Here is a 15870-nt window from a genome sequence, read left to right as displayed (position 1 = left end):
CATTTCAGACAAAGGAATTACTTGAATTTACTGCAAAACGAATCTTTTCTGTCACAAATTTGGAACGATTTCAATGGAAGGAGCGAATCTTATTTCTAATAAAATTAAGCATCTTTATTATATTGTTGTGATTTAAGAGCACATCTTAATAGGAACACTCAAAGCAGATGGGATGGACATGATGATGATGATACCGTGTTTTTTCTTTAGGCCTGACGCCAATGGGTTTTTCCTTTGAAGGATACCTTAAAAATGAAATACACGCTAAAGACCCGACAACAGTGCATGATGTGAACGCCGTAATTAACCAGGAATGGACCATAACACCAAATGAAAGACTTGTTAAAGTTTTTCCTAACGTGCTAATAACGCGCTGTTGTCAGCGGTATATTTATACGGCATATTAAACGGTAATCATTTTGAATATCTGTGGTAGAAAAAATGTTATACACTTCATGCAGATTGATTTGTAACACTATACGTAGATTATATGTAAATAAAATGTAAAGTTATTCATCTTTTACATTGTGTATGTCGATGATAATCGAGTTGCGCTATATCTACGTGCGATTCCTAATAATTGCTTGATCTGGTCCCCTGCCTTTTGTTGTCTGGGGAAAGATTCACGCACCCGGGGATTCAGCTTGGTTTGCGAATGTCCAGTGAATCATCCCTTGGGCAGGCGACGAACAGCTCGGTTAGTGGCGCGCAGATGGAAGCTAATCAAAACAGCAACAAGCGCTGCCAATACCAATGTCGCTGTTTACTAGTGACCACTCGCGCGGTATTTGGCGCCCTGTTAGCGTAGTATCGCGCTGGGTCGCTTGAGGACGAATCAAACATAGAGGAAGAAAAATAGCGCAATGACTGACTAGTCAGTGATGGCCATCCGGCCTAAGCAAATGTCACGCACTGAAAAAATCATCATGCATCAGTACGGCTAACGGGAAGTAAAAGTCATTTGATTGACTGATCAATCCACAGACTCGCGGCTAAAGTTACTCTTTGTTTAGGTAATACTTTTGTTCAGGAAAAACCCGTTGTGAGGGTGTTACGTTAGAGGTCGTTAGAGGCTCATTCTGCATTTGTCACGTGTTTGCCCGCGTAGCTTCAGCGTTTAATCTTATTGATACACCCATCGCCTGATTAGATTCCATCTTTGTGCGTGTGTTACGTATTCGTATATTATTTGAATGTAAGCATCATATAATGCTATAGTTTTCTCCAGCAACACTATAGAGGCCGACTGCCGCGGTTTACCTTGAAATGGCGCGTTTATTTATTCTTTTGCCTCTCAGACTTGATTGATCATTAGAACAAATAAATCACATCGCATACTGAAGGTCTCTGTGTACCTAGGTTTGAATTAACGGGCTAGACATGAAAATCAAGAATAGATTTTTTTGTCCGAGTTCTTGAATTAATAAGGGCTTGAAAATTTTCGAATGTGAAACAATAATATATTAATACTAATAACCACCACTATCTGCTATTTAATGTGTCAGTTGCAAGGTTTTTACGTTCGCGTAAGTGTACGTGATAAGCGTAAACTATAATAGTGTTGTAAACATTGACATTTGTACATAAAGATATTATAGAAAAATATCAAGCCGTAAGTTCAATAACTGAAAGATTTCAACAATAATTTTATCGTTGCGCGCATATAACGCATTTGCCCAAGCGTGACAACTACACAACCCGTACTACAGAACCAGGCGTGTGACGTAATCGGGTCAGCATAGGTTACATTATGCTCTTATAAGCCTATTTAACGCTCTGTCGTTAACTGTTTACCTCTGACATAGGTGCTGCCAGGCCTCGTTAAATCGTACGTTTACTTCAAATTTACAAAACGTGTCATATCTACTCGAATTTCTAGCTAGAGCGAGCTCTAGGGTTACGGATTATACGGAATCTTCAACGTTCCTACTGCTTAACTTAATCAGTTGTCAATTATGTGTACCTCTTTTGACGACAACGTTGAAAATACATGCTTGTAATAATAGTTGCTTATCTGTATATATCTGATAGTTAGAAGATTACGAGACACGCAAACATAATGAAACAACACAATACGGCACCAAACATCCTTATCCTACCTGAGCTTATGATACAGATATGGTATACGATAAAGTTACTGACTCACTAATTCTGTTTTATCTGCGCTTGATATTTTTAGGGGCGGGTCCACTAATCGTGGGCGCCTGTGTCGGTACGGCTCTGTTTGCGGTCGTTGTCGCAGCTGCTACTTATGTCTGCTATCGGAAGAAAGCTAAAACGGCACTACAATCACCAGGATCTTACCATCTGCAACACTCGTTGAAGAAGGGTCCCGGCTATAAAGATGGCAAACTTACAGGACCTGGCGGGCTTATGTTCAGAAAGACGCCGGCTGTACGCAGCCCTACTGGAGGAGGTGAATAACTAACTCCATTTCAATTCAGCTATCTCCATTCAATCAAGCTAAAAAAGCAAAGCACAACTCTAATGAAAGCCAACAATGTTCAAGTATTTGTTAGGTTCGCCCTAAGGCGAGCGTGATTAATGTCATAACCACTCGTTTCCTCTGACCACCAGAAGAAACGTTTCAATTAAAAACACCACAGCAAAATAGAGTACTTTTTTCGTGTCGATAGGTTGGAGGACTGTGAGAAAAATTACTCCTCAAGACCTTGAATTATACGCTATCTCAGCAAAAACGACTCTATCCTAGAAAAAAAATAACTATCTAAAAAAGTATTATTTACAGCTAATATCGAGGTTTCCACAAGGCATACGAGATGGCAAGGAAAAATACACTAGTGACCCACAGGTCTGCTATTATCCTCCTTAAATTGTGTTAAGCTCTTATAAACACCCGCTGAGATTACTTTATTGTTATTGAAGTGTTATCGAATCTCAGAATTTACAAAATATCAGAACTATTGATTAAACTCTGCAGTTGATAAGCGTCAATGATTAAACTCGAATATGTATCCGAAGAATATGGCTGATATACCCTTAGAAGCTGGACGTGATTGGACAATTGCTATCATTGTCAATATTCTACGTTGAGATGCAACACCGCAATAGGCTCACATAAATGCGGTAGATTTCGCCATAATTCCTTTGGACATTTAGTTTAAGTCTATATATCTGCGTGGCAAAATATAGGAAAATATCCTTTTAAGGGGTAATTCAATAAGCAAGTATTATCGATGCTACAATGAGGTTAAAAAAAGATTCTATACGGGTCACTTATCTATTTGGTAAGTTATGGTTTAAGGAAGCGTACTTTCCTATTGGACGTTGCTCTTCCGGTTTAATTTTCGCTAAGCGGTGCTGTGCGTGGCAGCGCAAAATATAACCATGCATAGAATAAGAAGCGTTTCAAACTAGCATTATTAAGTTGATTGTATTTTGTTAGTTTAAAAGGCATATAAGCGTCACACGCTTTATAAGACTTGTATGACGGGATTTCGAATAATTCCTTTCTTAGTCAACAGCCTAGGTAGGATTAGTTGCCTACGTTTTATGTAACTAAAGTGCCTATATTCTTGCAGTGTTGCTCGTGACGAGTCTTAAACCGAATGATTGAATATACAACCGTTTCTTATATAACAAAAGAAACATCACGACGGCGTTTGTTTTCCATTAGTACCTGTAACTGTTTAGGACACATACAACGATACTAAGTTGCTTCTATTTCAATCAACAAATAGGTTATATCGATGTTCAAAATTAATTAATTGCGAACACGTTGTCGAAATTACCTTCTCGGTGTGTACTATCAAAAATTTGCTCCCACTGGAAGATCTAGTCAGGTCGGGTCCTGCTGAGCCCATCCGGGGCTTCTCTAAGACTCCGTAAAACGGCATGGTAACCGCTTGCCATAACTATTATTTGAACCAGCGATAGCCATATGCTAATAACTACTATGTCAATGTGCTCTTAGCCAACTAGGCCTAACTGTACTTAAATTAAAATTCAGCATCTTTTAATATATCGCTAGTTAATTTGATTTCAAACAACGTAGGTTAGTGTTATTTTTCTTAGGTACTGGTGAAAGTCAAGCGCTAGCATGATAGACTGAGACAGAGCATTCGGCGAGATACATTTTTATTTTAAAAATCATTTCAGGAACTTAGCAAACTACGTTAGAGAAATTGATTGTGAAGTATAGAGCAAACTGCGATTGAGGTATATCATTCATTATCTCATAGAACCAAGGAACATAATAGTGAACTCTGATGGCAAATAAAAGTTTTAGTAATCAAAGGAAGTAGCTGTTCATTCATTTTAAAGGGGTCATATTCAAATAGATGAATTAATGAGAAACGTTTGTATGTGCGTAGAACTGCAAGACCTAAATCCGATTGTGACTTTGATGCTTTTAGGTTCGGGCCCTATTCTGAAGACATCCCCGTCGCCAACGGGAAGCAAAAGTCCCCCCTCGATAAACACCTCCCCAACTCAGGGTGGTCGCACTGTTCTTTCTGGACAACAGCCCCATCCGCCAGTCACTAAACCGGTTGTCCAGCAGCACAAACCCACACCGGTAAGCATTTTTGGAATACGGAGTTAAAGAATTCTCGTTTAATTGTATTGCTACATGCGAATCGTACGTTTCCTAGTAAATACGACTTTCATTATATTCACACCTGAAACTCTGAGCGAACTTGCGTCAATGAACATGTCTCGATAATTTTGACGCGTGGTCCGAGTTTGTGATAACGACTAACTTTACACTGGCTAATCCTGACAGTCAACAGTGACTCCTTTCAAAAAAGACAAGTCTACGTGGGTTTAGACGATCTGTCGCCGTGATAGCTTAGTGCGTAACGTATTTGCCTACTAATCTTAGGGACACGTTGTGGCCTAGGTCCGAACCCGGGCATAGATAGACTTCGTTTCGCGCTGAGAGCCGGCCGTCTGATGGAATGCCTGACGATGATACTGGACGTAAAACTCGGAATATTTAAGTTTAAAAAGTTCAGGAGACGAACCCGCGAGCTTTGCATTACGTCAATCTCGCGTTGATTAATTTAACCCATTGCTAATGGATTGAGTGGACTTGATTCGTGTTACATTTAGCCTAACATTTGAATAAATATTTATTAGAAATTCATTCAAAGAATCGCTCAAAAGTATGTTGGAGGTTATTTTCATCTCATTCTTACTTGGGAAACAAAAACTACCAATTGGAATTTTGGCCTTTTTTCACGTCTAAACGTCAAGCTTAGATATGAATTTATCTTCCTTTTACTCAGTTTATAGTAGAAACTATACCTTCAATATAAATCGCTATATTAAGCTTTCATCTTTTAGACGACATTTTCGATTCGCAAACTGAAATCTGGCTCTAAGAACACGTATAGCATTCGAATTCAGCCATGGAACTGCTTGCAAAATATACTCCCCGTACATAATTGCCCACGTGAATATTTGACTGCCAGTTTGTTTGCCAAAGAAAAGACTCTCTCTAGGATGTAACTCGCGCTAACATCTGCAACTTATCCGCAGAAATGAATAACAGGTTCTGATCAAAAGAGCGAAAAGGCGATTCTGAAAAGGTACCCCATTACCGGACAGACATCACCTAATTTGACTTGCGCTATGTCCAGCCAAATACAAACTACAATATAACAATATTTGATTCGTATTACATTTACTCTTTCCATTTCAACAAATGCTCCATCCGGCAGAAAGTATTAATACAATTAAAGAAACCGAACTGATATGTTCATATGTCATTAATTATGAGCCATAATAATAACAACAAATATAATATATTTACCGCTAAACTATAAACATGCGAGAAATCGAAAATCACCCCCTTAATACAGTTCAACATCCACTTTGTAAAGCTTGAAAGGCAAACAAGTTTCTAGTATAAGCTTGTCATAGTTTTTCAATGGTTGCCGAGAAGATAGCAAAAACAAGCAATTTGCTCAAATTTAAGCTACAAACTTTATCCTCCAGAGAAATTTAGCCTCCACATTACGTTCTTCCCAAAGTAAAACCCTAGCGACCTAAAAAAATCGGCTCGATTCGATTACTTGAAGGGGTCAATTTAGGTCAGACGAGTAAACGAACAGACAGACACAGAGTTATAGATCGTAGACTAGACAAGCTAGACAGGTAAAAACGTCTTGACAATCTCAATAAAAGTAGGATTTTGCATATTGTACAAGTGCAAAAAGCTTGACGAGAGTGTATGGTGCTCTGGATTTTAGAAAGCTCAAATTTAGAGTACTACAGGACAACACAGTGCAAGCTTTTATAAGATGTCGATAATTTGTGAAGAACGAATATATTTTATTTGCACGATATAATACAAAATTAACATACAATGCTTTAACAGAACAGTACGAGTTGCGTTCTCTTAAGAGCACAATCTGTGACTGTGTTTGTCGATTACCTAGCTACGGGCCTGTGCATTTATAATTTCTGTATTTTAGGAAATATGAAAAGATAATATACATAGAACTATCGTGTGCTACGTGATGTGGTGACGAATCTTTGAAATAGTATTTTTTCTTGCTTCGAACAGTATTGATTTGGACCATAACGACGTCTCCTCTATTCTAGTATCCGTAGAGGCGTGCGTAGCCTAAGCCTCTCAACATCTATATTATTCGCTACCAGGCCACGTCCAGCTAGACGTATACCTCCGAACAAGAAGCACCAACGGTCAAAGCATTTATCTCAGAAGAGGATGCATTAAATACGGCGCTGCCGCGAAACATTAAGGGAAAATCAAAAGTCCCGATCCTGCGTTGGTTGCAATGTCTCCTCACTATACACGTTTTTTATACTAGTAACAAAGCAAATACATGCCGACTCTGTCATCCGATGAGTGCTAACATATTGTAATGTTTTTTTTTGCGTATCTAGTATGTACCGCTGTCACACTTTTTGTGATACCCGTAGAGTAAATAGTATATATATATATGTATATATAATTGCATTTAACATTTAGCCTCTCCAAGAAATATTTATTATTGTATGAAATTCAAATAAATAACATGTTTGTGCTGTTATCCTAAACAGACCCTTTTGATTTTAAATCGAGTACCATCTTTTGCCGTTTCCTTCAAGACTGTTAGAGTAGTCTGCCTAGATGGCATTGCATGTCGACGCACGAGTTTGTTGCCCCATAGGCTTATTTTAAACGCTGTACTTTCGTCCTTCGGGAATACAGGCCATTCAAATGCATGACAAAACAAGCATGATTCAGTGTCAGTGAGAGAGATGTGCTTCATACCTAGGAGCAGCGACGACTTAAACTCTTTAACTTGATAAATATCTGCATTTTTGAATGTATAATACAGGTGCGTATTTCGGTTTGAGTGTTTCAGACGCATAGCTTTAATAGTTTGAAACCCGTAAAGGAAGAAATATATAAAGGAGGTAAAAAAAATTATAAGGTGAAATCATATTGCTCCTGCCTCAACAATTTTATTGCTTGCCCTGTTCCTTGTCTGTGCTCATAACTTTCACCTTTCGTGCATATATAACGACGACGACAAAGCCATACGTGTCTATATATTCGATTCGAATATGTTGCACTCTCTGTAGGGTATGAATGTCCTAGATGTGCCAGGTGTCAAAGAAAAATAGTGGAATTGGCTGAAAGACCTGCTATGTTGAATGCCCTGCCTGGTGTTAACACAACGGTTTATTGCCTGCTGCACCACTTTCTCCTCTCTTTTCGATGAACACTTTCCACTCCTGCTTTTTCTGTTTTTGCGCTATGTAAACCTTTCCGGTCATACCTTAACTCTCCTATACCATGAGCAGCCTCTCGAGTGGCGGAAAGGCTGTAACTCGAGGCTATAAATTCGGTGGAGTCGACGGATCCCAGCTGGTCGACTCGAGCAGTCATGTGCAGTGGTGGAGAGGTTTGCGGACCGCGATGCTAGCGCATAGCTAGGACAATATGTGGGAGTAGTCCTAGGCGTGATCCTGCCGGTTGCTTTGATTAAAGCAAAGGGAAAAGTAAGAAAATAATGCCGATAATAGACTCGAAAAGCATAACTTAGCATAACATTCATGTAGGCGACGTCAGAAACTTCTATTCAGTTTTATTTTTGGCTGGCAAACAAAGAAGTGATTTAGATATAAATTCGTATTTTATTGTACCTGCAATTACTATATAATAGTAAGTTTGATCAAGTAGAACGTTTGCATTGAAATTATGCCTAATACTACACAAGCTATATGTCCTTGAAAGTTGTAGTAGGAAAAATTAGCGATATGACGATTGATGACGCTCGTCGTTCAGCGCAGTACCTAGTACCTCTACGTATGCCTATTTTGGTGCAACTGGTATCATACATTACTATTAAATTCACCAAATAATTTTACTCCCTTCTCGTTTATTTCACCAGCGCTAGAGATTGTCCTCATGTAAACAAGAAAACCCTGGGCTACTTTTGTTTCAAATTTTGAATGCTATTGCTTACCATATTTGAAGCGGGGAATTTATATTCTAGTACCATTAAAGTTTATGGCTCAAAACAGCGGAACATATGTCCAAGCGTATCCCAGTGCAAAGAAAGATACTTAACAATCAATATCCCAGTCGGCGATAACAAATGCAAGATAACAGGGCATGGGATGCGATGGTGTGGCATAAGGTTGTATATATATAATTAGCGCTAACTCGTGACGCTCCGTGTCTGCTTAAACTTGGCGTGAATAACAGAATGCAGCTAGAAAAAAAAAGTGATCGAATATCGTTTTATTAAGTTTACGACATCACATGTACCATATGTATGATACATATTATGGTCTTGTTTCTGATATTTGGCTTAGTTTTGGATCCGTTGGTACTAAGGTCCGGCTGCTGAAAGAACGTTGACATAACCCTCTCGATCTTTCATTACACTGATGCAATTTCACTTTAGCCATATTTATAAACGGGGCGGTGAAACTGTCATGTCCCTGTGTCTGCAGTCCTGCCGCCTAGGATTTTCTAGTTCTCTATAAGTTCATTCCATTCAGAAATATCGCTTTGAAAGAGTTGATTTTACGTTGTCGTTTTATTAGTTTGCTCAATTTCACTTATTTAAACAGAGGATGTGTGAGGGAACAGACGAGACCTGGTCGCTTTGTACCTATGAAACAAACACGCGGTACACGTCGAGTCCAGTGGCGGACTCTGACGCCGGAATCACATAGCTGATCTGCACGTCCCTCTGCATCACAGAAGCCCTATACAGTCACGTTCCATGGAATCTGCCATCCGTATCCCTGTACTAAATCACTAATGACAAGTGATCTTTTGTTGCCGGCTTATTATTACCACCATACAACGCACAAAAGTGACTCACTAGGCACAATAGAGGCGGAAGAAAGGCAAAATACAGACAAATGGGCAAACACACAGGCTAGCGCTACCTTTTCATTGCTTCTTTAGCAAAATACCCAAGACGAAAACGGACCCAGCCTAAAACAATTAGGTCATTTGAATGTGTTTCACTTGTACACATATCAAAGCTGTTTGTGATTAAGAAATATTATTAGAGCTTCAGTGAAGCGTTAGTTACTTGCGGCGGGAATTATTCCTGCTACATAGTTGACAACGGCTTCACAGAAGGCATGAACGTATAGATGACAAGTAAGCATTTGTACATTTTAATATTACTCAAGCGATCGAAAAATACTTTTGGCGTATTTAATGTGTTGTTTACTATGTAGTCAAGCATAGAACGATAATACAGCAGGCCGCAGCAAACTTACCCGATAGAAGATAATATCCTTAGTCACAAAATAATGTAAATAGGCAAATTAGTGTTATTAAATCGTTAGAAATAGCGCCAAATTTAGATAAGGCTTCTGTTGACTTTCTAAAGTTGTCAAAACAAAATACAAGCTTACTTCTTATTAACTGAACTGCTAGAGGCCTACCCATTCGGACTTGCTAGGATGTTTAGCAATCCTGACATTTTAAACACTGAAAAATATGATCAAAATGAACACGAAAGGATCATGTGCAAAGCTAAAGCCTAAAGCCTGAAAACGCAATCAGGCCATGCCAGTCTTTTTGTTGACTAAATACTAGGACACTAGTAATCAAACGTGACGTAATGATTTGTAATTATTCGATTTTTTTTCACAGGATTAGTTCATTTATTTTCAATCGAAGTATGCATCATTACAATCTGTGGTATTCTTTTGTGTCGTTGTTCTGAAAGTGCGAGAATTTATAAAGTCTCGAATAAAAATTTCAGCATCATGTTGAATAATTTTCCTATTGAGAAGTTGTCGCGATTCTGAAAACAAAAGATAACCTGTGGGAACAATGTCTTATGAGTACGGTGGATGTCAGAGAGCTTCCAACTGTAATTTCTTCATTTCGCCTTTATAATTTACGCGGTTAGACACCATAAGCTTTTGTAGCTGTACATCTATTTTGGTAATTATGATTGTGTGCGATTGTCATAAAAAACTAATATTTTGCCAGAAGACTGGGTCGCTACTATAACTTAGGAGCAAGAAAAAGCTAGTATCACTATTTCTAATCCCCATTCAAATCATGCAGCATATATTCGTAACTTTCTTTTTATTCTATTCCCAAATCAAATTGGAACCCGATCTTTACATACACCAAACCTTAGTGCTAACACTGGTGCACTTTGGGATGGGTCGGCTTTTACCGTAACTTTCAACGCCATATTATACACCTTCACAGGGTGGTCTTCAATGAAATTTATTTTTGAGTTTAAAATTTTCTTCGCAGAACTTTTCGGACCAACGGCTCATACTGTTGCTTGTAGTAAAGTACAAGATTTAAATGGCGAGCTGTCTCTGCCATTGTAGTTCCAAGATGGAATCTATGTTCGTAAACTACTGAACTTTTCTGATCTTCTATCGTTCACTACAACTCGCCTGTTCAAGGCCTGAGTGACGATGGCGGGGGGTAAACGGTCCTAGATGCCAAAGAGCACAAGTATACCTCAAATGTAACGATGCAAAATAATCACGAAATTTTATTAAATGGCGTCATCTTGAAATGTGAGATTCATTTTTATGACGCTTCATGATTGAATATTTCGTTTCTCACGAAGGCGACTTTTAGAAATATATGTATAATATGAAGAAATATATGAATGTAATAATGGACTGCCTGTTATTAGCTTTGTTGAGCTAGCAAATACAATAATAGAAACCTGGCTATTTTATTCTATCGGAATATTATCACCGACGGCGAAATATATTCAATTGATTGACAGAAGGCGATTCCGAGTGTTGTTACAGAATCGGCAAGTGGCGTCGAGAAAAGCCCAAGATAATGTTTACGAAGTTCCAATGTCAGATTGTGTTCCATGCTAAACGTTTGACCTCAGAGGAACCGATACATAGTAGAAAGAGACGAAAATCACTGTTGAGGTGGAACGGATAAAAAGTCATTGTCAGGGGGATATCAAGAGCTAGATTGGACTGATCTGCTAGATGAAATCGAGCTGCAAAATGAACTTAACAAAATAATTTCTCGCCAAATTTTTTTAGGATGCAAAAGGGACGTATGTGAGTTTTTCAGTGCTTTGTATACTCAGGATCAGTGCAAGAAACGGGTTGTTTATTTACGGAAGGGTCGCCTATTAGTTTATCAGACTAATTACCGATTATGCATCGTCAGTTGTGGTCTGATGATGCGGGGCTGACTCGTTTCTTTATGATAACGAACTTCACCACACACGACGAGGTCCCTATAACTTCCGAGAGATACGAGAGAAGAAGAAACGAAACACCATATTTCGTGGCGGAAAAGATAAGTCGTGAACAATATGGCAGTACCGACTTTTGAACTGGAAATATTTAGCTATTAAAAATATACACCCGCGTCGAATGATGATTCTGTTCCTTGTTAGTTTCTTGCGTATTATTTAATTCAATAAAGAACTTATTGTGCAAGTATTTACGTTCATACGTTTGAAAGTATTTCTAGATAACTTTTGGCATTGAGAATGTATTAGGCAACGATGTACCCGCGATTTTTGTCGCTTATTGGACGTAGTTTCAAAAAGAAACTCTTACATATTTCAAGTGAAGGCCTCAATTTTATGTGGTGACTCATACCGTACGAAGCCATTATCACACTTAGTAGAAATCGGTCTAAGCTCTATCACAATGCAACCGAGCTGAGTAGTCTGTTACGGTTGCGCATTGCACATGGGGATGCACACATATTGGACTCTCAGTTATGTCGACGCCTCGCCTCACTTATGTGCGTAGAGACACGTCAAGGTTCTACGCACATAAGTGAGGTAGATTTAATCTTATCAGAAGTTCCAACTAAAAAGGGAGGACGAAAGTACAGTTGCGCGCAGTTGTGAATATTTGACGGCAATCGCCCTGTCTGCATAGAAACAGACAAGTGCTACTTTCCCCGTTGGCGTTGCTACCAGACGTAGAATTTCTAGGACGCTAGAAGGATGCTAAAACACATAGGCATACGGTGGAAAGGGGAACCCGGAGATATCGATGACGTCAAGAAGCGAAAGGGAGGTCTCCCCCTGCTCTTTCCCTATGGGCACGGCCAAAAAAAGACCAGTCCTTCTTGCTATGCAGGTTTTCTTCTGTCTTTGACTTCTGAGTAAAAGGACAAACAAACAAGCTACGATGTGATAGCCTTTTCTGTCTGATTAAGTCCGTCATTGAGTTGGTGGCAGCTACCAGGGTATAGAAGGCCCGCTGCTCTCACCAGGGACGTTGCCACGGAAAGCGGCAGCACTACGCAGTCACAGTGTCAGAGAACTAATTTAAGCTCCTCTCTATTAAGCCCCATCTCCTACGCCACATTCCTAAGACCATATAACATGCACTCAAAGCTCACTTCGTAAACGTACATTTTCTACCACTTTCCCAAACCACGAAAGCAGCGTTGCAAGACATTTCATCATAAAACTCTCGATGGTTCGAGTTAAGCTATCCATAAAACTAGTTAGCTTTTCTGTACCTTTGTTTATATAAAAATTGAAACGTTCGCACACTCACGATTGATCCTTAATACGCTCATTCGTCTCGGTTAAAAAATCTACGATGAGCTTCGCTAAAATCCTTTTATTAGAAATTATAACATTTTTCAGTGGATAAGCCCTGCAGCGATCCATATGGTTGCCAACATAAAGTGCACTCGGGCGAGTTACTATATTTAAGCAATAGCCCCAGCGCTAAGCATTTGAATTTAAACGAATCTCCAAATTTAGAGAGGTAAAGAAAAACCAAGTATCGAATTATATGATTGTGTCCGTAAAAAGTTTAGAGAGATAAAGAGCATGCAGCATTGTGATTTGTGGGAGAAACTTGCTCTAGCCAACATTAATAGATATATCATTTTCTTTTTTTAACATTGTTACCCGTCCCATGCATCAGAACTGGGTTATCTTTAAAAAAATGAATATATATTAGAGTCAATCAGAATACAACCCAATGTAACACTGAAGAAAAAGACAAAAAAAACTTGCTTTGTTGCCAGCGGGCCGATTTAGGTGTTATGTTTTTGACTTCGTGGAAATCTACCGCATTGCTACAGGGGCTACGCTAAACTATTGACACGTTGTTATAGTTTTGGCTATAGCTGAAGTTTACGTAATATATAATCTGAAATCCTCGAAAATAGCATAGTGCAAAGAAGCTTCAATGCACTGTAAACCTCTGTAAATGATTTAACACGGTAGAAGATCCTTCCGCTAACAGTGGAGCTCGATCATTATGAGAAACAATATATCGCCTCAACATCTCTCAATCTTTCACAGACACGATTTTGCGGATAACTTTAATATACACATAATATAGGAAATACAACTGTTCCGGTTAGCGCAGTACGTATCGATGCCGTCTCTGATGTAAATGAAATCTAAATCTAAGACCAGATGATGACCCAATTTATCGACAAACCAGAATCCGTTAATAAAACTAATTTTTTAGCGTACCAATATGAAGTTTGTTCCATATCCTGCAAGTACAACCTCGTAATCGAGTGCTAACTTCCATACGATATTATTATACAGGGTGGTCTTGTGCGCTATTCGTATGCACAGAGGATTCATCTTTTATACGGCCCTTTGACGTTTCACGAGCGCGACACTTCTGCGCAACCAGCAGATATAGTTTCATGTTGGAATGCCAAACTATAAACCCTATATACATGGCGAAAATAGAAGGCTCTATTGTCAATTGGCAAATGCAGTAGGTGTATCAAGAATATGTCAAACTGATAAAGCTGATATATATATATATATATATAGATATTCGACAAATTAAACTTTTCCCAAAATGATGCATTACGGCAAATAGAATATCACTACGACACCACGTAGAATCGACACGACTAAGTAATATAACGATAACTTGCTAAACCTAAAAATGTTTATTTTGCATACTTATTAGCTTTCTCTGCGAGTGCTCCGTCAATGGATATTGATTTCCTGAAAGTACTAGCCCTATTTCTAAACCTTCACCATAACAGATACCCTTACACGAGGCTAAATGAGCTGTTTTCCATTTTAGGTTTATAATATTCTATTGATGAGTAGTTTCTTGTAATTGTATCTATAGACTCCACGAGATATTATTCGATTTAGTTATTGGAATCGCGCAAAGACGAAACTGTACATCGATGATCTGAAACTTGTTGTGGAAGTCGACCGGTCGATCAGAACAGAAAGTAAGTTGGGCTTATATCTAAATGGCACGCTTTTCATACTGGATGTACAACACAGGGATCGAACAGTGAACTGCAAAATAAGGCGCTGACTAAGCAAAATTTATTGAAGAGTCCAAGCAGCGTGTTTTTGACGTCACTGATATTTAATTGAATCGTGCAGCTGATTATAAATAGTACACGTTCGTATGTTATGCGATCCTGCCTGTCATACTGAACTCACTGCTTCTGATCTAAAATTTTATGCGTTCCGTATAGTATTTTGTTGAGGTGTGCTTACTTTAGAGATAAACAAAATGTAATCGAGGCAGAAAATCAGAGAATACTAGACGGATCCGGAGGCTCTGTCCTGTGCCTGTTTTGTCTCTTTTGTTGCGCTTCACTGATATTACACCCAACGTAATCTGAACTATAAGATATATCAACAGTTATTTACTTGCAATTACCCTTCTGCAATTTTTTTTACCAACCTGTTTCAATATGTTTGCCAGAAAGCTCGGACAATTGTAGATATGTCACTCTCGTAATATGTTGGTTTTTGGTAGACTTCTGCAATGCCAGTACGAAATTTGTCAAGTTTTGGTTGACTAACTTTGTTTCTGGAGCGCACTCGAATAAGGTCGGCCGTCGGCCAACTTCCGAGAATCAAACCGGCCTTCAGCTGGCTTTTAATAAATCTCGTCATTGATATAGTTAGCTAACCTATTGATTCTATTACTGGAAAGTTACCGAAGCTGAAGAATTAACATCTTTTATATGAACTATTTATCGCTCACTATATTAAATTAAGATTGACAGTGCTTTCATCATGGCGACAATGGTGAAGAAAAGCGTTTGTTTTAAGCTCCTTCCGGTTTCCTAGCTAACTAAAAGACTTAGCAACCAGTATACGCCATCCCAATAGAGCAACATAAGCTTCGGAGAGAACGCCTTACAGAAACGGCGTGCCAGATCAAGGGAAAACAGGCCACGCTATGCACTCGGCTATATACAGTGTTTTTTGACTTGAAAGAAGCCTTCAAATTTGCGCCCAGGGACCGGGCTATATTGGTCCAGATCGGTCTCCCTATGAATTCGCTCAACTTACTTGCAGCGATTCTACAGATGAGCCGAGCAGCCATCAACGACGGAATAACTGATTTTCCCTTTTGGTTCAGGGGCATAACGTAAACCAGTTTTTATTCTCCATCTATCTAAAGGACCTTCTTGATCAAATA

At 38.9% G+C, this 15870-nt stretch overlaps 1 protein-coding gene and 1 long non-coding RNA gene across 3 annotated transcripts in view; both read left to right on the top strand.

Moving 5' to 3' along the window:
* Positions 1-15870, top strand: part of Syt4 (Synaptotagmin 4) — an 82000-nt gene that overhangs the window by 28726 nt on the left and 37404 nt on the right. For both annotated transcript variants that reach the window (XR_002684068.2, XM_022843875.2), the window contains exons 3-4: positions 2180-2416; positions 4377-4537. Coding sequence is in view for 1 of the 2 variants with exons in the window: in XM_022843875.2 (XP_022699610.1) it covers positions 2180-2416; positions 4377-4537 (398 nt within the window). In the remaining variant the exon portion in view is untranslated. The remainder of the gene's footprint in view (positions 1-2179; positions 2417-4376; positions 4538-15870) is intronic.
* Positions 2423-4257, top strand: LOC147752686 (uncharacterized). Its single transcript, XR_015313426.1, has 2 exons — positions 2423-2812; positions 3543-4257. It is a non-coding gene; the product is annotated as an uncharacterized LOC147752686 (long non-coding RNA).

The sequence above is a fragment of the Varroa jacobsoni genome, unplaced genomic scaffold, assembly GCF_002532875.2.
Source record: "Varroa jacobsoni isolate VJ856 unplaced genomic scaffold, vjacob_1.0 scaffold_1080, whole genome shotgun sequence".
In the NCBI taxonomy this organism is placed as follows: Eukaryota; Metazoa; Arthropoda; class Arachnida; order Mesostigmata; family Varroidae; genus Varroa; species Varroa jacobsoni.
Note: the sequence above shows the minus strand (reverse complement) of the source record. Positions and strands in the feature narration are given on the sequence as shown.